At 36.9% G+C, this 25,557-nt stretch overlaps 2 protein-coding genes across 3 annotated transcripts in view; one reads left to right on the top strand and one right to left on the bottom strand.

The window, feature by feature from the left end:
- dsx-c73A (doublesex cognate 73A) overlaps nucleotides 1–3,239 on the bottom strand; it is a 58,246-nt gene extending 55,007 nt beyond the window's left edge. For both annotated transcript variants that reach the window (XM_036372225.2, XM_036372224.2), the window contains exon 1: nucleotides 853–3,239. In XM_036372225.2, coding sequence (XP_036228118.1) covers nucleotides 853–2,310 — 1,458 coding nt within the window. In that variant the 5' untranslated portion in view covers nucleotides 2,311–3,239. The remainder of the gene's footprint in view (nucleotides 1–852) is intronic.
- Nucleotides 1–25,557, top strand: part of LOC106621279 (elongation factor-like GTPase 1) — a 151,403-nt gene that overhangs the window by 59,039 nt on the left and 66,807 nt on the right. The gene's annotated exons all lie outside the window — the stretch shown is intronic.

Consider the following 25,557-nt stretch of genomic DNA (forward strand, 5'->3'; position numbering starts at 1 on the left):
CTTTTTATGCTTCTTTTGGTTATGAATATCAGTTTTTTTATTTCAGAATAATTTTTCAAATCGAGAAAATTTTCAAACTTCTCAGAGACATATCGAATACCAAAAAAATTAGTTGTCAGTTAAAAATTCAGATGTTATTTTTTGTTTAGCTTTCATATGTAATTTTTCGGAACCGAGTTTACGGGATAAACTAGTTTGAGCGTCTTCAGTTAATTCAAAAGATCTAAAAGTTTGCGGGAATCGAATGCCGCTTTACATTATAAATAGTTATTATGTCATGTATTAACGGAATATTTTTGCGACCTTTACTAATCGATCTTCTCAAATATTTTCAAAAATGTCACCAATCTCACTAATTTCGTTATTTTATAATATATGTATGTGTAAACCTTCTAGAAAAGAGAGAAATATGAAATATGGAAAATGTACTTAATTTTGAATATTTATACATTTTTTTTCAAATTCACAAGGGTTTTTGACATTATTGCCGCAGTCGCTTTTCCCCACCTAATTTCGAAGCTTTCATTTATCGCGTGAATCGAAAATGAAGTCGCATTAAAAATATAGTTAATTATAATATATCAATTTGCTTAGCAAAAAAAGTATGAAGTATCTGCCATAAATAGTATTTATACCCATTAACGGGTGTGAACCTAATAAGACATACGAGTAGATGTGTGGACTTAGCACAGCCAACTTGACCTATCGCCGTCAGACATCTCAGCGAGTGTCCAATTGCCGCAAAGTGTGACACCATTTCACACATAAACGCGCACGCAACAAGCGGGCGCCGTACCCCTTATCCTCCATTGAAAACGCTGCTAGACCCCTTGCTAAGAGTACTGAACTCACCTTATCCTTGTTGCTGACGCCTTGCTTCTGCTGGTAGAATTCCTCGCGTGCATGATTCAGGCTATCAATTAACGCCGACGTATTCACTTGAGGCTCGTAGTCCATGTCATTATTATTATTATTGGCATTGCCATAGTTGTTGGCTAAGGTTGTAGTGACCGGCGTGGAGGAGTAAGTGGATGCCAGTGAAGCGATAGAGGCCGTTGAAGCTGCGGCGGCGGCAGCAGCAGCGGCTGCGGCAGCTGAAGTCTTATCGTTGGACTGTGTGGCAGGCGGTGACGCAGACACTTTGTGCACTTGGTACATGGGCGAGGAAGCGGACTGTGGCAGCTGCGCGGTTTGGGGTTTCTGATATTGCAGCTGTGGCTGTTTATGCAAATGTTGTTGTTGTGGCTGTTGTTGATGATGATAGGTTTGCAATGGTTGCGTGGTGGTTGTGGCCAATTTCTGCTTATTGCTGGCCGTGTGACGATGCAGGCTAGCAGTGGTGCCAGGTTTCTGGCCACGTTTCGAGGTATGTCCCGTTTTGGTAATACCGCCAGAACCGGGTCTCTTAGTGGCACGCGTTTTTGTCAATTTGCCGCTAGTGGTTAACGTGCGTTGGCTGCCAATTGTGGTAAGACCACCATTCAAGTCCTCCGGTTCTGCTTTGATTGAGGCTGCCGCTATGTTGTTGTTGGAGCGTGCTGCAACGAATTGGTCGTCGGAATCGGTGGCATCGGTGAGTGGATCAATTGTGGTGGTGGGATAATCAACGCCGGCTGCCAGCGCACCTTCAGTGGTATCATCATTCTCATTGCTATCTGTGGCACTCTCCGTTTGTTCGGCATCATCGCTGCTACCATTGTAGTTGTACTCTGTGGTGGTTGGCAGCTCGCGTGCTACCGAAGTTTGTGCAGTGACAGCGGCCTGTGCCGCAGCCAACTCATCCATAGAGGTCTGCAACTGAAGCAATGTAGTTTCATCCAAGACCAAAGTGGGATCTGTCTCGGCTTCTGTATTGATTGCGGCCTCTGTGGTGACATCCAAAGTTTTATCTGCTGCTGCTTCGCTATTAATATCCTCACTATCAACAGGCTTCGTAGAAGCTTTCAGATGTTCGCTTTCATTAATATCCAGCGACTCCTTGAGACGTGCCACACGCTCAACGATACGCTCTAGCATATCCTTTTGCGATTCTGGCAAATTTTTCGTATCCAGCGTCAGTAACTTATTGTATTTTTCGATATTCGCTTTCACCGTCTCGATATCAGCCTGTATTTTGGACGGTGGTGGCGCAAGTGTGGGACTATCGCCAACTGGCGGAATGTAGTGTGTGCGTGCGCGCCGATTGCTATAGCCTACTAGCTCGATAACGCCAGGATAATCGGCATTAGTGCTGCTGCAGAGCTGTAGTAAGCTGGTGAGGCATGTGGCAGCTACCAGCATGGCCAATGAGGATAAATGCGAGGATCTCATTGTAGATATTTGTTATACAATTTTGTTTAAGAACCCGTGGAATGTTATTTTAATTTCTATGCTTCGATAAATTTTGGTTTAGAGCACTCAAAATTTTTGTTTATAATATTTGGGGAAAGAACTTATACAATATTTTAATAAATTTTAAAAAAATTATATATTTTTTCACTCCGTTTTTAATTTATATTTTTATAAATATTTTTAAATTTTTATAAAATTCTTCTTAATTCACACGTTTTTATCTACTCAGCGTCACTAATTCCGTTTGTACTTCGCATTTACTTCGTCTCAATCACCTCTGACGTAGTCCTGCTGCCCAACTCACAGTTCTAACCACCTTTTTGCACAACTCTTTGTCTTTAGCTTCTTTCTGATTATTTTTCCAGCTGCTGTGAGCCAAACAAAAAATGAAAATAAAATAATAAAATCAGCGACAAGCCGTATTAGTGTCAACTAACTGTTCTTGACTTCTTTTCAAGCTTAAGCCTCCACCTTTGTGTTGGTCGGTTACTTCACTTCGCGTGCAATGCCGCAACGGCGTTACGCTTGCCACATCCACTTCAAACAGCCAGTCTCTTTATATATAAGTATGTCTGTAGCATTAACATTTACACACAATTCCCGTTTAATTCTTTTTCTATGTTTTTAAATTACTTTTAAAAATTTCTGGCATTATTTTTTTTAGTTCACTCGTTTAATCGGATTTTTAGCCTTAAAGTACCCGTTTGACCAACAGTCACAAACAAAAACGTTTTACAAAAATGTGTCCAATCAATGTTATGAACCGAGGAAGAAATCAAGTTAGCACACAAGCTTTTAAACACAAAAGAGTATTTAACTTAGAAAAACAAACGCTAAAACAAAAGACTTAAGCGACGAACTCGACGAGCTGTAACTAGTAGCACCGCAGCGGTACAAATGTTCAGCAAACAGATTTTACAGCGTCTTTTAAAATTTCTTTTGGCCCAACCAAACCCATCTGCGACGGCCATCTGCAACCAGAATGCAGCCAGGGAGGCAGCAGTGGCACCAACAGCGCCATCACGACAACAAAACGAAGCAGGCACGCAGCTGCTGAGCGCGCCAGCAAAAGTTGGCTGTGAGAGCGCGCAAAGCAAGAAATCTCTGAAGCAACAAACACGCACACACAAACATACCAAAGATCGTCAGCGTTATTTGTAAGAAAGCATTTTCTCAACTTTTTTGGCCGTGACCGCCAACTGGTCATGGCTAAATCAGCGCGCTCATTTCTACACCATTTCTATCACCGTTGATTGCCAGTTTGAAGCGCACATCGAACTTGTCGCTTCCAAACTATTGTCATATGTTCAGCGCAATATTCTGCATTTCTTTGTTGGTCCGCTTTTTGTGTTGGCTTTTCTTTTGATCTCGCCAAATCTGGGGTTGTGCCATAGCAAGTTATACAGGCTTTTCTCATTTAATGCTCTCCTGCAGAGATTGGCGGCTCTCATTTCCCTATCTTGCGAATGCTGTTGTACTTGTTGCTATCGCTTGGCAACTTTTGCACTTTCTTTTACTCCGACCTTGCGTGCTCTGTGGCGCTCTGAGCGCCAGCACTCGTCACACTTTCTTGCGCGCTCTCAATGAGCTACGAAATCAGTGTTGCAACAGAATATGTGTTTGGTGTTTTTAGCAACATTCGTGCGAGCGCATAGTTGGTTACGTGTATTGCGTTAGATAGGCATGTAGCAGTGCAACATGTTGCAATAAAATATATTTAGGAATTATAATTACAAAAATTGATTTCTTTTGAAATTTTATATTCAAAACAATAATAGAATTTTTGCAAACAAGCGATGTTTAAAGATTTCAGAGCTTTTACTATTAATTGCTTCTTAAATAGAAAGTGCAGCATGTTGCTAACAACATGGTAAATGCTTATAAAATATACTAAATTTATTGGAACAAAGGTACAAAAGAAATTTAAATAGAAAATTTTAGCGGAAAAACGAAATGTTTAAAACATTTTTGGGAGCGTTGCCACCTGTCTCAATTTTTGTTATTTTGAAAAATTTATTTTTAAAAAATGTTACTGATATTTCTATATGATTATTTAAAAAAAGGGAACCATATGTTTTATTTCAAACATTTTTTGTAAGGGCTGCCATATGTTTACTTATGCAATAATGTATTGAGTGGAAACACAATATGGGTATCAAACTAAGTAAGAGAACGAAAGTTTACAAGTTTCTTCTATAATCTACTTTATGGCGATATTTAAAAGCATTTTAGCTTTCCGGACCCGTTGAAAATATACGTATATTCTAATATTTATTGAAATTAATTTAGTTACTCGAAAAAAAACGAATGCTAAATCGATAAGCGTGCTCTATTTAGAAGACTCTACTTTAATTCAAAGACACAAAGCGAATACCGTTATGTGTTACTGACAACGTACCGCTACAAATAGCGCGCACAACCAACAAAAGCATAACTAAGCATTCACATAAATGTATATACATATATGTATGGTAAATAGCATAAAGCAGCAGCAATGACAATCTCGCGCCTCGTTTCATAACTTGGCGCTGCTGCAATATAGCATATCTTAAGTACTATGCTTAGCGCCGCCTCGTGCTCTATATGCCACATATTTAACTAAACTGTATCCGCTGTTGCCGCAGCAACGCTGCTTAATTGATTAGTTGAGTGCCATTGGTTGCACCACACGCAATTAAATGTCACCGTTTGGCCCTGGTGGTGGGAAGCACACTGCATAATGTCCATAAATATGCACACACATACATTCATACATACATTCCTCCACACATATGCGCGCTGCCTTTCTAACAACAATAAATTCAAAGATATATCTGCCCATATAACATATATCTATATCTACATATATTTGTAATAATTTATGAGCGCTCAAACACACACATATGTCTCGTTGTAGTGACATTCACTCATATGCATGTACGTTGAAGTGGCCATATGTGGCCAGCGCTAAATGCTAATGCTGTTTCGGCAGCGAATTCCTAGCATTTCAGCGCCGTTCCACGCCGCCATATTTCTTGGCTCACTTACCGCGCCATTTTTCCATGCTATTAACGCGCAATTTTGTGGTCAACTGCTTGTTCAGCCAACATCGGCGCTGCAGCGCTTCTTCCCTCTACCTTCTCCTCACCTTAGCGGCCATTACTTAAGCGCAAGACGACAATTTTCTTAGCGGCCGCTCGCATTAATCTTGGTCCTGTCGCATTGCTTGCACTTGGAGGCAGCTTCTTAACTTGTTTGCGCCCGTTTTGCGCTTCTTCCGCAGCGCCAACAACAAAGCAATAACAACAACTCTTGTGTGCGCAGCGCGTATGTTTATTAATGAAAATTGCTCGAGGCGAGCCAAATGACCGCATGTAAATATCGAGATGTTAGCACACACACACGCACACTCGCAAACAAACACATGCGGCATGAAATTGGTAATAAATGGCAGGCTTGGAGCGTTGCGCTGCGAAGCATTTCAATTGGGCGTTTGAATTTGTAATTTGTGCTTGGATTTGGTGATATTTGCGTGGGGTTGTTTCAGTTGATAATTGCCGATGCTTTCATAGAGATTAATTCACGATTTTATCTGCATACTTTTGATAATTTTTCCACGATTTTTTTTTTAGTTTATTATTTGATAGTTGATTTTTACCGTTTTTTAATAATAAGTTCATAAATTTTTCACCTTTGCTTTTTGGATATCTTATATTACAGCGTATTCATGGCTTGAGGGATTTCAAGTTGTTATTGTTGCTGCTATAAAAGTAGAAATTTTTTCCAAAAATATCTCGAAAATGTAGCGAGTTGGCAATTCCTGATAAACTCTAAATAAATATACACCATTTCTGGTTACACAGGTTGCTATTTTCACTGCAAGCTGCTATTACGAATTTTTCAAAAAGGAAGACTGCAATGCTAAAGAGGATAAAAATGGTTTTTTATCTTGAACTCTTAATGAGTAGTATAAATAATACTCAATCAATAATAATTCTATGAGATAGTGGGTCAAAAACTTTACACTGGCTTAAAACGGTCTGACATTCTAAAAATAATATGGAACTAGTTTCAGGAGTTGCTGCTCTTGTAATATGAAATTGTGTGCAAACGCGTTCCACATGTTCGTGATAATTTAATACCATGGATATCTTGAAGTTTTTCTAGAAGTAACTACCGTTTACTATTAACTTTAGAAAAACAATTTTTTCGAACTCTGCCAAATTGTAATATATTGTACTATTATTTTTATTGCTGTAGTGAAATAAAATTTTTTAAAAGTGGCAACCCTTTTGTTTGATGGACTGTTACATTTGATGCTGGTCCATTTTAGCAATTTACTCTAATAACAATTATTGACGGGTGGCAACATTGACATCAAATCCGAAACACGAAAATGTAGTTCTCAATTGCGACTTGGTCTCGTCAATAAATTTCAAAAAATTACCACAAAAAAATTCTCAAGATAAAAGTCACCACCCATTCAGAAGCAACAAAAAACTTTTCGATCGCGGACAGTATAAAGTAGACACCCAAAATAGGGGAAGAAGTTCGAACCAGCTGCCACTTTATATACGAGCAGGGTTGCAAGTAATGACAATGTATTAACATTTAAATAGATTTTTTTATTTTGTGATCCCGAAAATCTTACCATAATTAAAAATAATTTTCAAATTTCTTATACCGAATATCAGATTGAAACAAAAATTATTTTTTTTATTCCCAAGTTTATAATTAATAATTTAAGAAAAAATAATAATAATTGTTTTTGAATTTACATTTTTTCCACCATGTTCAATACTTTAGAGCAGTGGTCGGCAAACTTACACATTCAAACAATTTAAATTTAATACATTTTAAATTCATTGATTTTGGATTTAAGAATTATTTTCATTAATTTTTAATTCCAAATTTTTAATAAAAAAATTTGCAACCCTGCATACGTGTACAAGTATGAAAGATGTTTCTCAGCACAATAAATCTAATATTGCAAACTCAATAATAGACTCCATGCAACTGTACAAATTTATATAGTTTCTTAAGAGTAGATAAGCGCGTGAACTCTACTGTAATCAATTTTATAGGTTATCGAACTTCCTCGCTCACCAAGCTCGCACTCAACTACTTGAGAATGTTGTTCACAACAAATTGCTTGTAATTAAAGAAGAAAGAAGTGGCAGCCATAATCTTCCAGAAGCTCGATGTTGATTAAGAAAGCGCGATTGCAGCTAACGCACACACACACACATACACAAATGCTTTTCTGTGAATGGGGGATATTTGCAACGGTGAAGATGGCAATTTGTATTTGTGAATGTGGAGGTAAACCACAGCTTGACGCCGTCTAATTCTTCTATTTAAAATCATCCTCACAAGTTTCTTGCTTTGGCATAATTTCCATGCCAATTTGCCAGCCCATAAACCTCTAATACGAATGCAAGTGATTGGCTGGAAAGCGACAAGCGAGGTGCTGATGAGTGTTGCATGAGCAGAAGGGCTGGCAGCCGCTAAAGTCGAACGTAAGCGTCGATACCTAGCAAAAAATCACATTGTATTTGTATTTGTGTGCGTACGTGCAGTGCGTGAGCCGGTAAAGAGGCGTGTAAGTGGCACAATAATGAGCTAAAAACATGTTTGCATTTAGTTACTCGTATGGAAATTAGAAACATCAACAATATATATGTTTTGCAACACTTCTGCATTAACTTCATGCCGCAAGCATACGCGCGATTGCATCTCTACCGCCTACGGCTGCGGCAAATAAGCACCTCACGCATACGAAATGATGAGTTGCAACACGGCTGTGGAGTAGAAATAAAGCTGCCACCAAGCCATTCATAGTGAAATTGGTCGATCGGCCGGTTGTTGCCACATGGCACATGCTGGTGGGTTGGTTGCGCGGCCTTAGAATTAGTCGCTGTTTTTGGTGTGTGCTGCCGCAAACGCAAGTGGCAAGCCACATGCGAAATTTACCGACAACTGCCAAAGAAAAATTTCCATTTCGCTGACTGCTGATAAGCTACCATAATGACGGCGTCGTGGCAAAAGTTGGACCAACGACTTAATTTCCATATTGCAATGCCTCTTTCAAATTGTAATGGTTGCTTGCAACAAATGACTCGCAATACCAACTTTTCGACTTTCTGCGCATTGTGAACGCGTGCTGATTGCCGATGCGCTGAACGCTGCAACAAACATTCACTGTTTCTTGCTTTAGCAGACTGGTTGTTGTTGTTGCTTGGTAGTTCTTGATGACATAGATCAGCTGCCGCCGCCTGAAACCCGCACGCAGCTAGCGAGCCAGTCGGCCAAGTTGCAAGCTATTGGTCGGTCGGTCATCTCGCTGCTGGTTGATGACGATTATGATCGCTTTGCAATCACCACCAACAGCACCAGCAGCTCGTTGAATCCCCCGTTGTGTTTTTTTTCGCACCAATACGTTCTCGCCGAATGCTGTGGCTATCCACGCTGCAACTGCTGCAAGCGGCAAAAACTGGCGCGCGCACCAAGCATTGCAAGTTGCCGCAAACATCGCAACGCCTGACATGTTGTTGTTATTGTTCGCTTTGTATTTTTTCTCCTCTAAATTTTATTATAATTGTAATTGTAATTTCTGGTGTGGTTGGTTATGACGTTTTTATTGTTGTTGCTACTATCATTCTATCAATTTTGTTGTTGTTACATTGCATGTTGCATTAAGTTGCAGTTTGCAGTCTTTCTACTCGTCTATGCTGTATGTATTGCCACCGCACTCGTACTCAGCCACCTTTGTGGCATCTTCGTCGCGGAGTTAAGAAAGTTTGTAAAAAAGTTGATTATTCAGCTGGTCGGCGGTTGGATTTGTGGCTATAAAACCTGGTTGACTTTTTCAACGTTCTAATCGACCACTTAGCCTGCCTACCAGCTCGACCAGTTGCCTGCTGTTTGGGGCGTAGATGCCAATTGGAAATTGTTCAGAGCTGACAGTAATTAGATTGAATCTGGTAATGAGTGGATGAACTTTTCGTAAAAAGTGTATAACTCTTAGGAACCAAATTTACAGAAATCTAAATTCTTCAGGCAATGATTCTTTAAACGATCTCGAGAGCTATCGAAACTTTCCGAAAATATCAGAACAAACTTTTCACCTCGGACACTATAGCTATCGACGCACTTTGAATTCAGTTGGTTTGAAGATGGGACTAATTAAAGCCTGTTAGAAACTTTTTCATTTTGTCGCTTTCTGCAGAGAAGTGTCTGAAAGAAAATCCATAGCTCCAGTACAGATGACCTTGACTAAGTTACCATATAATACCTTCTGACCAAATTTTACCCGGGCTGATCCATTTAAACTGCGTGCAAACCGCATAAATACATATTTTTTCCAAGATTGTTACAACCTTTTCGTATGTTCATGTGAAGTTTGAAGTGCGAATGTTGCAGAAAAATTTTTTTACTTTATCACGAACACAAGTATTTGAGTAGCACAAAACATTCGGTGAAGGTCATGAAGTCGTCGAAAACTTGACTCAGGCGCGCTGTCTATGCACGTCTTTTAATAACGATGTCAATGAAAAAGTTTAAGAAAGAGTGCTTAAAAATCGTTGTGTTGGCATCAGAGAGATAGTACAGGAACTCAAAATCAAACTACTATAAAATTAAATAAACTTGTGTCAATTTAATTGAGTAATTTCAAAAACATTGCATACAAAATTATTATGGAGAATGTGATTAATTTTAATGGAAAATATGACATGTTAAAATTTTCTGACACTAAACCATTATTATGGCTTGGGAAAACTGGTAGATTGGGAAATCTTTCTTATATTTCCCTTGAGCATTTTCCCATATAATTACGATTTATACATTTTATATATTTGAGATCTTACCAAATGTTAACACGGTTAATCATGCGGTGTGTGAGAATCCTTTCTTGTCAGTATAGATCAGTCAAATTCAAATTGAGTGCATAATTGAAAGCATATATATTACCCTTCTTTTTATGATTTCAGTTCTTCTTCAGTAAAAAGTAATAAAATAATTAACTACAATATATACATATTTATACAGCAGTATAAACCACATTATTCGGCAGGGTTGCATGAGATTTACAATTTCCTGAGGAATGAATAAATCTTTTGCTATAACAGCTGACAATTTTGTCTAAGGTCTAAGCAAAAGAAAACTACATTTCTTATACCGCACCGATGAGGAGGAAAACCTATTTCCAAAAAAAGGAGTGCCTTGCGCTCCAAGTAAACGAGTCAAGTTTACACTATTTTTTCGTCTTTTGCTTCCTTAAGTGCAGGAGCAATGCATTTATTTTTGCAAGAAAGCAAAAAATACCACTCAGCAGAATGCAAACACTTTGTCTGAAGGTGCCGAACCAGGTTTATACTACAGGTCCTTAATGATCGTTTTCGACAGAAGAGCCTTTTGACGTGGAGGATTCAGCTTTAGGTAAACAAACAATGTCTACGTCTAAGTGTCGCCATTAAATATTTGAACATCGGAAAATCTTCAAATATTTGTTAATTTAACCCACAGAGGTGACGCTTATATAGCCTATACACAGCATATTATGACTTGTTTCGCTGACACCAAAGAAGATGTCTTATCTTTCCCGACAATTAGCCAGCCTTGTTGTAGGCAGCCAAGCAGTGAAATATGCGTGTTGGACGCACGATTTGCGCTGCTAATGACGTTACACGACGGCAATTAACTAATAAATAATTAGAAAATGCAGCAAACTCAAAAACAGAGAAAAAGTGCGGAAAAACGATGGAAAAGTAAAGAATGCACATTGTTCTCAGCATGCGTTCGTGCCAGCTTTCCTTGCTGCACAGCGAAATGCAAAATCATTGAGCCATGCATCCTGCTGCCGCTCGTCCGCCATCGCTTTGCTGCAACAAAACTATCGCGGCGACATGCAACACTGGACCCTCGAAGCGTTGCGCACAACTTGTTCATTTTTTTTTTTGTTGCTATTGTTGTTGCAGCTCCGGCGATGTGTGTAATGCGCTTATTGTTTTTGTGTAATTTGTCATAGTTGGTGTTGTCACAAATTTGCGGTGGCCCCCGTTGTTGGCTTTTTGTATGCCCACACTTATCTGTGCTTCGTTTTTGTGTGTGTCTGTATGTGTTAAGTTTTTGTTTCTCCCGTTGCTGTCAACAATTTTTGTCGTTTATGTCACACAATGAGTTATTAGCAGCTACCGATTGGTGGCATGAGTGACAAGTAATTGGTTGTTGTTCTATGCTCTGCTATGTTTTAACTCAATTAACGATACCCTCTTTCTCCCTTGTTATTTGTAGGCTTATGTATTCATGTGGAAATTTCAATTTATTCTGCGCTATGTTCGCATTTGTTGAAAGCGGTTATTTACAGAAAATAAAATTAACTAAACTTTTTAATGTGTAATTTAGGACGCATGGCATATATTATGCTATATTAAAACAAAAAAAATCGATTAAAAGTTTTTAAAAAATTAAAACAAAAAAAATCGATTAAAAGTTTTTAAAAAATCCAACAAAATACATTTTTTAAGATAAAAAAATATAAATTTTTTGTTTTAAATTTTTATTTTTTTTCTTACATATTTTTAATTGAGTAATGGTTACCAATTTGGTTAATTAGGTATTAAACAGTACATACATTTTAAATTTAATTATTATAGTTCCAAATCCTTCATCAACAGATATTTGATATGTAAAGTGGAGACCGTTTGTGTTTTTTTTTTCTAGAAAAAAACATATAGTTATAAATTTGTCTAAACAATATACCTGCGTTTATGGTAGAAATCCAAAAATATAATTGTAGCTATTACTTGTTAAGAAATAATGACCATTTCGTCTTAGAAATACTTAATTTACTGCATGAATCTACGATGATACGATTTTCCAAGTATTCACTAATAGCATCCGATCAAATTTGAGCGAAATATTTAAATACAAATCTTTATTGTCACATTCAGTATAAGGTCCTAATCAAATACAAACATGACAACGCCCAAGCCAATTTTAAATGCATTAGTTATACACCTCGACTGGGTTGACCTTCAGTGACTTCAGTGAATATATATATTTTTTCGTTTTCGTCTCATTTTTGCAGCGCCATTCGCTGAATTGCTGTATAGTTTCGATGTCATAATCATAAATCCATATCGCGTCACCAATAATGATACGTTTGATGAAAATAGGGTCCTTAGTTACGTTGCCAATCATCTCTTTTCCGACCTCTACTCGCCGGCGTTTTTGCAAATGATTCAGGCCAGGTCTTTTGGTGCAAGTCAAGCATTGCCAAGCTACTTACCCAAAACATAAACCAAAATGTCTTGAGTTGAGTGATGTTCAGATCCTCTGCTATCTCTCTAATTTTTAACGGCACTAGAAACACAAAATTTCAGCAAACTCTTTGTTCAATTTATTTTTCTACTGCCAAAATCGCAAGCCAAGCTTCTTGCGTAGAATGGATTCTTGAATGGATACATCGAATTTTTTACTAGTGTTTAATGGTAATTATCAACCTAATTTACTTCATATGCGTGTAAAAGAGATAAATATGGACAGCTTCAGAAGTATCTCCGAAAATTCGACTTATGGCGATTCTTATTCTATATATATATAAATATTTTCCAATACTTAACCTAACATAATTTTAAATAATTATACAAACATATAATATATGTATAATTCGTTATGAATTTGTAAAGACAAACATTGAATTGTTACCGAACTTCTAGTAAATCAATTTATATACATTTTCCAAAGTTCTTTTTAGATTCTTACTATATTTTTTTGCTGCTTCTAAAATCCTTTTATCGAAGACGTGTCATCGAGACATTCTTAAATAAAAGAAACCAAAGTGAATTTGTTAAAGTTGCTAAAAACAAAACTAAAAATTTTAAATCACATCGAAATGTGGTCAACTTCCCGCCGAATCTTCCAGCCCTCGGCATTTACAACAGCATATGTCGATATGTTTACGTTATATTGTTATAGTAATTGGTGTTTTTGTTGTTTGTCATGGTAAAGCACATGAATATGGGCCAGTGGGCTACTTGCTGTTCACACTTCCCTTTTGTTATCAGCAACGGTCAAACGGCCATCAAGCTCTACTCAAAGTCATTAAAATACTCACATAAATGTGTGTGTGTGTGTGTGTGCGCGTGTGAGTATCTGCAAACAATGCGATGCATATTGATGACACACTACCGGCATTCGCCTCGCAGAAATCTGCCAAACAAAATCTTTGTAGGTAACAGTGATTCAAATCAATTTAATTTTATGACATTTTTGTGTGAAAAAGAAAAGAATTCCTATTTCTCGCCATAGTATGTTAGAACATTTATGAGCGTATAATATCTGGGAGTGTGTGTGTGTGCTACCACTTTTGTCTTGTCTTTATCAGCGTGCTTGTTGTTGGTAAGCCAGCAGCACACGAAAAACCACTAAAATGTAAGCTTTGCTATTGCCAATTAGAAATGCGAATTTTATTACTCGCTGTTCGCTCGTAGCTCTTCAGCTTCGGTAGAATGGATGAATGAAAGAATGGACTAGCGTGGAATTAGCGTTAGCTTTGCGTTTTCTGTACGTATGTACGTGCATTTATAACTATGACATAGCGGTTAGTGCGAAATTTTGAAGAACATCGAATATTGTTTAGTTCTGTTGCTATTTGTGTGAAGATTGTTCACCTTTTTTTTCTGCTTTTTACCGCTTCAACTTATAAGTTGACCAACTGTTGGTCATCTTTCGTCCATTGTACTTCCTTCTTTGCTGTTAGCCATTTTTGCTTGCCTTATTTATTTGCCAGGTGAATAATAGCAAAAACAACGCTGTGATCTCATATATCGCTTGAACGCAGCAATTTTCACTAGAACTTGTTTTTGCTCTAACAGTATCTTCAGGTTTTTTTTTTGCCTTTGTGGTTAATGCATTGTCTTATTAGTATCATATTTATTACAATATTATTGGCGCAATAAATTTACATATTACTTTAACTGTACATTGCTCTCTTTGTATTTTAAAATGCAAATTTGTTTGAGATATGCGTGGCAACTTTTAGATTAGACTGCCAAAAAATGAGGTTTAGTGGTATGTGGAGCAGAGTAAAATGAATAAATATTTATTTGAAGCGAAGATGCAATTTTTTGTGGAATATACATATGATTTCGCTGCCAGAAGATTGGAATACAGCAATAATACAGCCCATTCTTAAAAATGGCGATAAACAAATTACAAAAATTACCGCGAATTCCATTTCTCAACACGGTATACAAAATACAATACTTGCGAGGATTGTAAACAGAAGACCCATAAACCATGCAGAAAAATTGAAAAATTTCTCCCTGAACATCAATGCAGATTTATATATGCTATTTATTGGTTTCAAGCAAGCATTCCATAGGATTAATAGGATGACAATCACCGCCATATTTTGGAAATGCAAAATACCAGAAAAAGCTATCAGAATTGCAATGATGTCTTTACGCAAAACCGTATCAAAAGTAATGATACAAGCCAGTAAGTCTAAAGTAATACAAGGAGATACGCTATCATCTACAATATTCAACATAATGCTGTCCTATGCCATTGAGGAAAGTGAGGGCAAAAGAACTGGACACATATTAAATAGAACAACGCAAATATTCGAATACACGGACGACATCGCTATAGTCAACAAAAACATATATGATTTTTCCAAAACGAATTGACCTAAACATCAGAGAAGATAAAACGAAAACATGATGATGCCCAGAAAAAACAAAGCAGCTCCAAGAGTGAAACTTGACCAACACGCATTTGAAACTATAAAAGCAGAATAAAACCAAACTGAAAGTCTTCGAAAGTAAGGTTCTATGAAAAATCTTTGGAGCAATAAAAGATAATGACGAGTGTCGTATCAGGTGGAACGATGAGCTAGAACAGTTCACAAAAGGTGAAAATGCCATACGTTTTGTCAAAGCGCAGCGAGTAAGATTGCTCGGCCACTAAAGCAAGGAAACGACCGCGATTGAGATGAATTGACGAACAAAATTATAAAGAAACACAAATGATGGAGATGTTTGGGGGCACATGTGCAGCAGCCCAAAGCTTACAAGGAGCTTCAGCGGCAACAGATGATGTTGACGTACATGATAGTTTTTTTTCAGATCTTACTGTTTTAATTCCGAATATCTCTTAATTGTCCTTCTTGAATTCGGTCGGCCATTTTCTCATCTGACATCAGGAGAAACTCACTAGAGGCCAAATCAAATAAGTGTGCTATCCAAGTTGCTAACGTTTTTATTGATTCATAACACGATGATATTGATAGAAACTTCTTTTCTCTTCTTCAAATTAGACCGTTTTTCGTGACTTCGTCCTTCAACCATTCCAATATCGCTATAGAATAGTCCCTGTTGTTTTAGACAAGATCTTCTACAATGATTCCTCACCAACGCAAAGATGACGACTAACTTCTTTTGCTACCACCGGTTGTATTAGTTATGCATACACATTCACTCTGTACCACTTCGCCTAGGCTGTATGTTGGTCCTGTCTCTATTATTTTGACATGGTATAAAGTTCGTAACAGCTCGTTTTTCCCTCTTATACCACGTCATAAGATGCTGTTACCCATCCCGGTCACCACAATGTTGCACTTGTTGGAAAAATTTGAAAAAATATTAACGAAATTTCAAATTTATAGTTTGGTTTTATTCACCACAATGTCAGGAGCTGATTAAATTTTCACAGTTCTTAGAGATTTTTAGTTTAATATCTTTGTGGCTTTTCACTGAACTAAAGACACGTAACGTATGTTTCTTGTATTTCTCACAATAAAGTAACGGTTGGTGGGAATAAGTAGCGCGTGATTAAGACATTCATTACTTAATTAAATTCTAAATGCATTATTTCTATGACGCCTAAATATTTAATTTGGGAAATCTTCCCAGTGACATAAACAGTGCCAGAGTTGCTCCAGATTTCTGTTATAAATGTCGCGACTGGCACTTCATTAATCTAATGCCGACTTCTCGCCCTTAATGAGTACGCAAAGCGGCGTCAAATCGTAAAACTACAACAATGAATCATTTTAGAATAAAATTATAACAAGAGCGCAGCAACAGTTAAGAATTTCTAGACACCGTGCTGCCATGTTTGTAGCATAAAAGTGCCGTTAAACATGAGTAGGCATTTTATTTAAATTTATAATGTCTTTGCAAGACTAAAATTGCAAGATATAATCACACATTTTATTACCTCATACTGCTCTCATACATGCATACATATGTATATATTATATATGCGCACTGTTCTTAGTATTTACATGCAACAAATATTCAAGCTCTTATAATTTAAAGCCACATTTGAACACATTTGGCTAGAAGCCTAAAAAGTTATCAATTATTTTACTATCTATAAAAAGACAGTAGGCAGCATTTAGTGGTATCTTTCTATGCACCTTGATTTACCATACTTGCCACATGATGATTTGATGCTCATTACTCACGGCTAGCAGCCGATTGCTGACTTTTAGCACTGCTATTGACTGATTGAACGGCTGACTGTCTGACTGGCTGCTTATGCGTCATTGCACGCTGTCATGAAATTGTTGAGAGAGAAAAATTATGGCAGTCATATAATTAAAATGTGCGCATAAAATGTGCCAACGGCACACGTTGCCGCCAACATGACTGTTCGATGCCCGCTTGCCTGCGCGCGCGCTTGCCTGTAGGGCCTCACTGTCTCATCATCAGCGCCAGCGTGCAACCACAATCATCCGTTCCCATTTGGCTGGCAAATGAAGCTGAACTGCCGACTGCTGCCTCTCAGCTGCTGGGCTGTTGGCCCCTCCTCTGCCCCGCACTCACTTGCTGCTGTGAGCCTAGCTGCCGTCTGCCATCTGCTTATGTCGTGGCAGTGAAAATCACTACAGTTATTACGGCGCATCCGTGCGAGTTGTGAGCGCGCCAGCAGTTGGTGTGCAGATTGCGCCTCTTCAACGCCCCCGTGCGGCGCGCTGCGCATTAGCATCGTTGCGGCACGTTGCCTCAATTTGAATTTCGAATTTGTATGCAACTGCGTGCCGCCATCGGTGGCGCGCTGATGGTGGTGATGAGTTGGCTGTTTTCTTTTCTGTTTTTGGTTTTGTTTCTGTTGTTTTCTGTTATTCTTGTTGCTAATGCACAGCTAAGCTTTACATCAGCATTGTTGCTTTCGGTGACTAGCCATTTTTCTCTTGGCCATGTTGTTGCCGCTGATGTTGCTGTTGGCGTTGGTGTTGGCGGAATGGTGTCGCGCAACCGCAACACATCACCAGCGACTGCTGCATTGCGTCGCCGTGAGAAAATCACAAATGTGCCACGCGGCATTCGTATTTTGTATGTAAATATTTGTGTGTGTGTGTGTGTAGTTGCGTTATTGTTGTTGCAAATTTGTGGTAGGCATTGTTACTGTTTATGTTGCATGCAGCCCTAATTGGGCCAAAGCGCATCATCAATTGTTTTTTGCTTTTCTATGCACATATCTATGTGTGAACTACCACTTACATGCAGACACACACATATACATGTAAAAAAAATCGCTGGAACTTAATCTAAGGTTTTATTGCTTTCTTCAAGCGAATTTCAACAATAGTTGGTGTTTTTTTCGTAGTTTTCTCACCAGTGTTGGTTTATCGCTACGTTCATTATAATACCATGAAATTTTGCCAATAAACTTTAGTCGCGGAAAAGCGAAAGTTTCTATGTCACAGCCATTAGAGTCTATTGATCTTTTCACTAATACCTACAGCTTTATGTTGCATGAAAAAATATGAAGCGTGTTATGCTGAGGACATGTCAGATAATCAATGTACCATTTCGATCTGCCTAAAACCATAGAAAAAATGCTGGAGTTGGGAGGAAGCTCTGTCTAAATCCAAAAAAAGCTAGCTAGAATTATGTTTCAATGGAGCGACATATGTTTCGCTGGTTGTTTTTGGTGATGGCCTACAATTAGGCGTCAAAAAACATTTTTTTCAACGTTTTCCGCAACCTAGTTTGAGTATTGAATTAGGCTACAATTGAATCGGATAAATTTACAAGTCACACAGGGTTGTTAACATTATTTTAGGAACTAGTCTGGGTTTTTACCAGAATGTTTAATAAATTTAACATATATCGTACGCTATGATTTACAATAATTTTAGAGATCAACATGTATCAGCCATCCTATAATTTATTTCGTGCAACCCTGGCTATATAGCTCGACAAATCATTTTTAGATGAAAAGGTGTGAAATTAGGAGGAAGTGTTAGGTTTGATGCTAGGGCTGATCCCTTGGATAGGAGTCGCGTTTAAACTTTTAAATACAAGTCGTTTTATTTAGTGTTAAGATGATTCCATTTCGACTTCTTCCAAAAAACTTCCGGAATGAATATAAACCTTACTTTGAAAAAGTCAATTGGACAATCAAACCCTCTATGACAATCACACTATTTTAATTTTCCCTTAAATGTACATAAATGATTATCATTGAAATCAAAATTTCGCAATAGCTTTCAACTTTCGCTCATGAACAAATAAGTTGCATCAACAATAAAAATCATGAAAGCCTCACTAAGTACACACGCCTGCCTATAAATCACTTTATGGTATTAGATCGGACCGCTACGCTAAAGTTGGCCAATGTATTTTTACTCACGTTCTTAATTACCACAACAAACATCCAACCAACCAAGTCAACAGCCACCAAAAAGTCTGAGGCTAAACGGCTTAACTGTCACCATCACGGTTTGTTTTAAAATATTGCCCACTTAGTCACCGCACTTCACATTTGTCTATCTTCCAAGCTTATCTGCTGCTCTTCATATCCATCTTATCTGCTGTTGCGGTTATTTTCGCCCGTGGCGTCTGTCCAACCTTTCTCATCCGGCGTTAAGAAATGTTTTAAGATTTTTTTTTTTTTTTTTTATTAAACATTGTTTTTTTGTGGAAGGTGTTAATTTTCGACCCATTTAAGCCAGTTTAAATTATAATTACCTACTATGTTCATGTACATAGTGCTCCTTAAGTTTGTAAAGGGTGTCAACATAAAACCTAACGAGCAGAATAATTATAATCTTTAAGCATATGAGAAAAAAATTAATTAAAAACCTTGGTTGGCTGTTAGCTCTTTTATGGTATTTGCGAGCTATAGTCTTGAACAATGACTTGCGTGAATGCACTTAAGCATGTGAATTTAGATTAGCATTTACTTAAGTGATGTTTAGTTCTTTATTTTACCAAGATTTATCTGCGTAAACCGTTTCGAGCAAACACATAAATTCTCCGCTTACTGTTTTTCGCTTTTTAATTAAAAGAATATAAAAATTGTTATATTAAAGGTGTCTCGAAGGGGGGGTTGCACCACTCTCTTAGCAGATAACCTCATTTATGCGTGCTTTTCTAAATGTTGCATATATTTACTGAAAATCTAAGTGCTCAGCTTATTTATGTATGTACATATGTAAACTCTTTAGCAATTCAAATAAATTAGTTACATGTGTATAGTTACGCTCTCAAAACATTTCGAACATTATGTCAGCCGTGCTGTTTTCACCTTCGCGCTGAAATGTAGGCCACGTTTTATACTAGTTTTTGGTTACAGCAGTGGAAGACGAGTATGTTCAGAGAATGTTAATAAATATTCATTAAAATTAATAAATATTCATTAACATTCTCTGGTAAAACTGTTTTAATTACAATAAAAATGATCGATTAAGATAGAGATTAAATAGTTATAACAATGTTAGCTTAAGCGTTTTATTTCTTCTACGTTTTATTAATAAATTAAAAAAAAAAAATTATGAAATATGTTGCAAATAAATGATAAAAATTATGTACTTTAAAAAGAACCTATGTATTGAAAAGATAACTTAGTGCTTCTCCTTCGAGAGAGTCATGTATATAAAAACAGTGCCAATAGATGGCGCAATAGTCAAATTTTTCTGTTTTTATTTTTCAAGAAGTTCATTGTTGACTTGAAGAATGTTTCCAACAACTAACTGCCAGCCTTGGCGGGTATAGTGTCGACTGTCATGTTCAATTTTCCGAACCTCAATTTGACAATTCGTTCGACAATTTTTCAACGAAATTTTCTTAATATGTTGATAACTTTAAAGAGACGCATTTCATTTCATTGTGGAGGTATGACTCTAAGCTTTTATCCAGATTACTAGAAGGAAAGAGCTGTTGAGGTTAAAATAATATTTGATTAAACAAAAATAGTATATGAATCACGCTGAGCTGTCCGTAATTATTATGAAAACGCGAAGACTGACGAATCACAATGAAATTACCCTCCGTTTGAACATATTTTATGGAATTCCGCAATTTATTTTACAGTTACAGGGATAAGAAAGTTTTCAGCATTGTTAAGTATTAATATAAAGCATTTGAATTATTTTTGAGGATTTATATATTATATATTTTTCTACACAACGACTATTATTTCCAGATTACTGACCAGCTTGTCATAAGTAAAGAAAGTGAAATTCCTATCGCTTGTCCACGACTGTACACAAATTTGTCAATAAGTTTTTAAACGCATCACAAAATATTGATTTGCATCAAATATCTTCATAAGACAAATCAAACCTTATATCTAATTATGGCAATAAAATAACGAGCTCTATCATCACACCTCTCACATGTCAGACACATTTCGGCGTAACAAATTAGGAGCGAAGCAAGTCATTAGTATTCGCGCACTCCCATATGCAGTCGTCCACACTTATATGTACATATATTGATTGTTTGTATTTGTGTGTTTGGTGTTATGTGCACGCTCGCCTGATTAAGATTGTAAATTAAATTAACAACTTTCATCCGCTAAAAACTTACACAAACATACACAGATGCTTAATTTTTTGCACTTCCATATCGGGACATACATATATTTGCAAGAAAGTAGATATCTAAAAGAGTAAAACACGTAAAACACAAAATACACAAACTTCAGAAAGGAAAGGTTAATAAGAAAAAAGTGCAAGCTATGCAAACTTCTCTAAATGAAAGTGTAAAATTCTGTCGAAAACTGAACGAAATTCCGTCGTGAAGTGTTAACATGAACATATGGGTGAATGCGTCAGGCATGCCTACACAGCGCGAAAATCTTTTATGCTGCGCTAAAGAATATATAAAGTTACTATTGCCTTAATTTCTTTGAGTAATCATTACAAGTTACTACCGCCTTTAACGAGGAGCTTCAAACATGTCATTTTTAAGCACCCAAAAAAGTGCTTTGATTGTTTCCTTGTTACGCTCAGTACCCACCTACTACATGTAGATGGGTGCATTTTTTCTACATGGTCGGCCGTGACTTATGTATGCTTCCTTGCTGATTTAAGTCGAGCAATATTAAGTACGTTAAAATCCATAACGCTTGATTGTTTATAGTTTTCGACTTCACGCATGCAGATAATATTTTGAGCTTTGTTCTTCTAAAAAGATGCGAGCTTGCCCACACGGATTGCACACACACACCGTCTAAACACTGTTCTTGCCTTGCTCATCCTACAGTTGTCATCCGCTTCTGCTCCTACGGCAGTTGTTATAACTCCTAAGAGGAGGCAAAAGCTCTCACTCGATTTCATTATTGTAAATTTTTATTTGACTTCTGCTGGAGTGGCGGACTCTTATCTCAAGTCGGACAGTACACCCACTCGACTAGGTTACTAGGACCTTTTCTTGTATGTCGGAGAGTTTGTGCGGTAGTAGGTAAATTTTATTTGCAAAGTTCAAATCCTCGTTTTTTCGTGTGAGATTTCATAAGAAGCCTGGTTTGACATAGTCTGGTCGTACCCAACTTAAAAATTAAAAGATCCATAAGTAGGGTGTGATATGGCCGCTTTTCAATGTCTGAGTCGCAAATTGAAAGATTGCTGTTAGCTGGATATGGCATTTTTAAACTGTCGTAAATCATTTTCCCTCGTTATTCGGAATATTATAAACCTTCAACGCTTTTTTTTATGAATGTTGGATTGATTGATAAAAGAGCAACAAATCAACTAATTTTTGAATCTTCGTAAGAATGGAATATTATTTTGTTTTGAAGTTTTGTATTAATACTCATTCTAAAATAAATTTTTCTTTTTAAAAAACCAAGTTCGTCCTAGAGTATGCTTTGATTGAACTTTCGTCTCGTACGAAGTTAAAAAGTGAAACGAACAAGGAACATCTTTCCCGTGTATATACATATGTATCTAGTTAAGCCACGCTGGTGCGTCGGCATTGATAAATTGCGAAATCTCGTGAGAAGTTCAAACCCAACTATTGTGCTAACTTTTCACTATGCTCGTTCAACTAAAATTACAGCAAAGCAAGCGGCTACTTGACCAACTAACTTTACCGCAATGAACTGCTATGTACCTACATATATTTGTGTATTGTATTTATTGTGTATATACATATACATATATGTATGTAGGAATGCCTTAATGTTGGCGCCTAAATAGCAACAGATGTTTCCCGAATTGCCTTGGACACCTTTTCACTTGCTGTTGTTCTCTAATTTTTCACACCAGGGAAAAACCATGAAAAAAGTAAGCAAAAAGGTACAAAAACAATTGCAAAGTAGTTAACCCAAAATTAAATAAAATCTATATATAAAATATATAATAGTATATAAATAGCATACCTCTGTTGGTGGGCCCACTACTGCCTCACTGTTGTTGTTGCAGCTTTTGCTGCGTAATGTCCAAAATATTTATGCAAAACTTTCTACCGCTGCTGCGGCAGACCCGGAGCCGCCCAGTTCACATGCGATTGCCAAAAACAATAAAAATGGGGAAATGGGAAATACGAGAAAAAAAAGCATTCGGACAAACAAAATAGTGGCAAAAGTCGAAAGTAACAGTCAAAATAGATGACGGATATTAAGTATATGCCACACACATACACTCAGAAAGTATATATGTGTGTTTATGCGTATATAGGTGGAGTAAGTAGACGGATATGCGCCATTTAGTCGATATTTTCATGAACACTTTTACTGCCGAAACTGAAATTGACGTCTTTGGCAGCTGGACTCTATGAGCTTTTGCAACATTTGCTTTTCTGATTTTTTACTTTGCCATTTTTCTCACTTTTTTTCTTGGTGATAATGAGTTGGCTTTTGTGGCCCTTCCGTGATGTCAGCAATTGTTTGAAGATCTGTGTGCTGTTAGAAAAAATTGTTGCTCAAAACTAATTAAATATAAATACATGCATACATACACGTACATATGCATATACAAGTGAGTACTTTTGTTTGCTAATCATTAAAGCCGCCTTGTGTACTCGTACAATTTGCAAAAATATCTAGATAAATGAATGTACATACTTACTTACATATGTTGGGCTATTTATGGGTGTGAATAAAGGCCTTTCAAATAGCTCCGAGTGAGAGTTGTTTTATTTTGAGCATCGCTGCTAATGTGTTGTGTAACAAATCTATGTCGAAGACTCAAAAAATATATAACAGTAAAATATTAAATTTGTATGTAAAGGGTTAGTAATTTGCAGCAAAAGTGGAAAAGCATAAAAAAGAATTAAATGAAAATTATTAAATTTCTAAACCATAAAAATACCGCTCGCAATTGTTGGTATAGTTGTGAAACATATTGGATAAGTTCTTGCGGGTATAGTAACATAATTTGGCCGCCAAGCTTCTTCTTTTGACAGAAGTAAAGAACAGAATTCGAAATCCTCTTGCTGCTGTATAAAACGGCACCCATTTTTATTGCGAGGTGTTAGTGTGAAGATAACCTTTGTGAGAGTCTAGAGAAAGCAAATAACCACTAAAAAGTGGTCAGGAAATTACTTCTGATCTTGGACTCTCTTTATAACTTTTAATAACACCACTAAATTGGAAATATAAATAGAATCCAAAATTAATAGATGCATATTATGATCAAATTTGACCCGCACTGGTTTAGGTATATAAACTGCGCGCGCAAACCGAACCGATAAACATTTTCTCGATCGCCATATACCAATTAGTTGTCAGTTCCTTGTTTACGACAATTTTTGTTCGAAAAATTTGTCGGGGGATTTTTACATTAGAAATGTAGAAGTATTTTGGGAAATCTACTTTATCACGAGAACAAGGGATGAGTTGCACGAAGTATTCCGTGAAGGTCGTGAAGACTTGCGTCATGCGAGTCGTCCATTCACCTCCGTTAAAATTAAAGAAACAGTGCTTCAAAATCGTCGTGTTGCCATCAGACAGAATAGAGTATCTAAATATATTTTATGGATCGACCCAACACTATTTGGTTAATTTTTTGGGTATCAAGCATGTAAAAAAGAATATAGCGTGTCGTTAAGGTATCAAAAGACATGAATCTTTTGCATCGTTTCAAATCCGCATTGAAAAAAATGGCGCCATTTTATTGAAAACTGTTGATCATAAAAAATAAGTATGTTATAAAATCATTTTTCCCATCCCTTTATTTTAGTTTTAACATATTCTCACCACCTTTAGCACTTTTAAGTATCTAATTTACATTATTTCCGTTCATTAAGCAGCAATTAGTCGTGGGTACCAACCAAATGCAAAAAACAAAAGCAATACGCGACAGAAACTTGTCGTAAAATGAAATCAATTGCTATAAACAAAGATCGGCGAAACTTTCTTTTATTCATAATTCATTATTGCAAAGTTGCTTGTTGTTGTTGCGCTGCACGAGTTCATAACTTAATGTACCGCACAGTCTTTGCTTCCCAGCAGAGCAACTAATTTGACTTCTGAAATGTAATCATCATTGAATGAAGCTGTTTTATTAGCGTTGATCTCCAAGCGTATTATTTCCGCGTAACTTATTTATTATTTTCCAAAACTGGGGTCACACTTTACTGTTATTGCTCGTAGTTTGAACGGCTTGCGCTTGACGGTGCTGTGATGAATTCAACAAGAAATTTAAGTGTTAGTGAAATTTTGAAACTCTTTTTCATGAAAATCATTATTACCATTTTCTTCGATAAACTGCTTGAAAACGGCTTTTCAGTATTGTATACATTTAATTTTTTCACTAACTATTTCATTCAGCTTAGAAATTTTGTAATGCTCGTCTTTTCTTGCTTTCTTTCACACTGCAATTTGGATTATTGGTGTCGCTCTGGATTTGTCTTCCCAGATTACTTTTGCTACTAGCGATTACCCAATTACCTAAGTGCTGCTGTCACCGTTTCAGCCAATTCGTTTGCCAAATATCTTCTTTAATTCACTTCGGCAACAAGAGATGCGCGAACAGTTGGTGAGAACTTCGCTCAGTTCTGC

Source organism: Bactrocera oleae, chromosome 6 (assembly GCF_042242935.1).
Source record: "Bactrocera oleae isolate idBacOlea1 chromosome 6, idBacOlea1, whole genome shotgun sequence".
NCBI classification, from domain to species: Eukaryota; Metazoa; Arthropoda; class Insecta; order Diptera; family Tephritidae; genus Bactrocera; species Bactrocera oleae.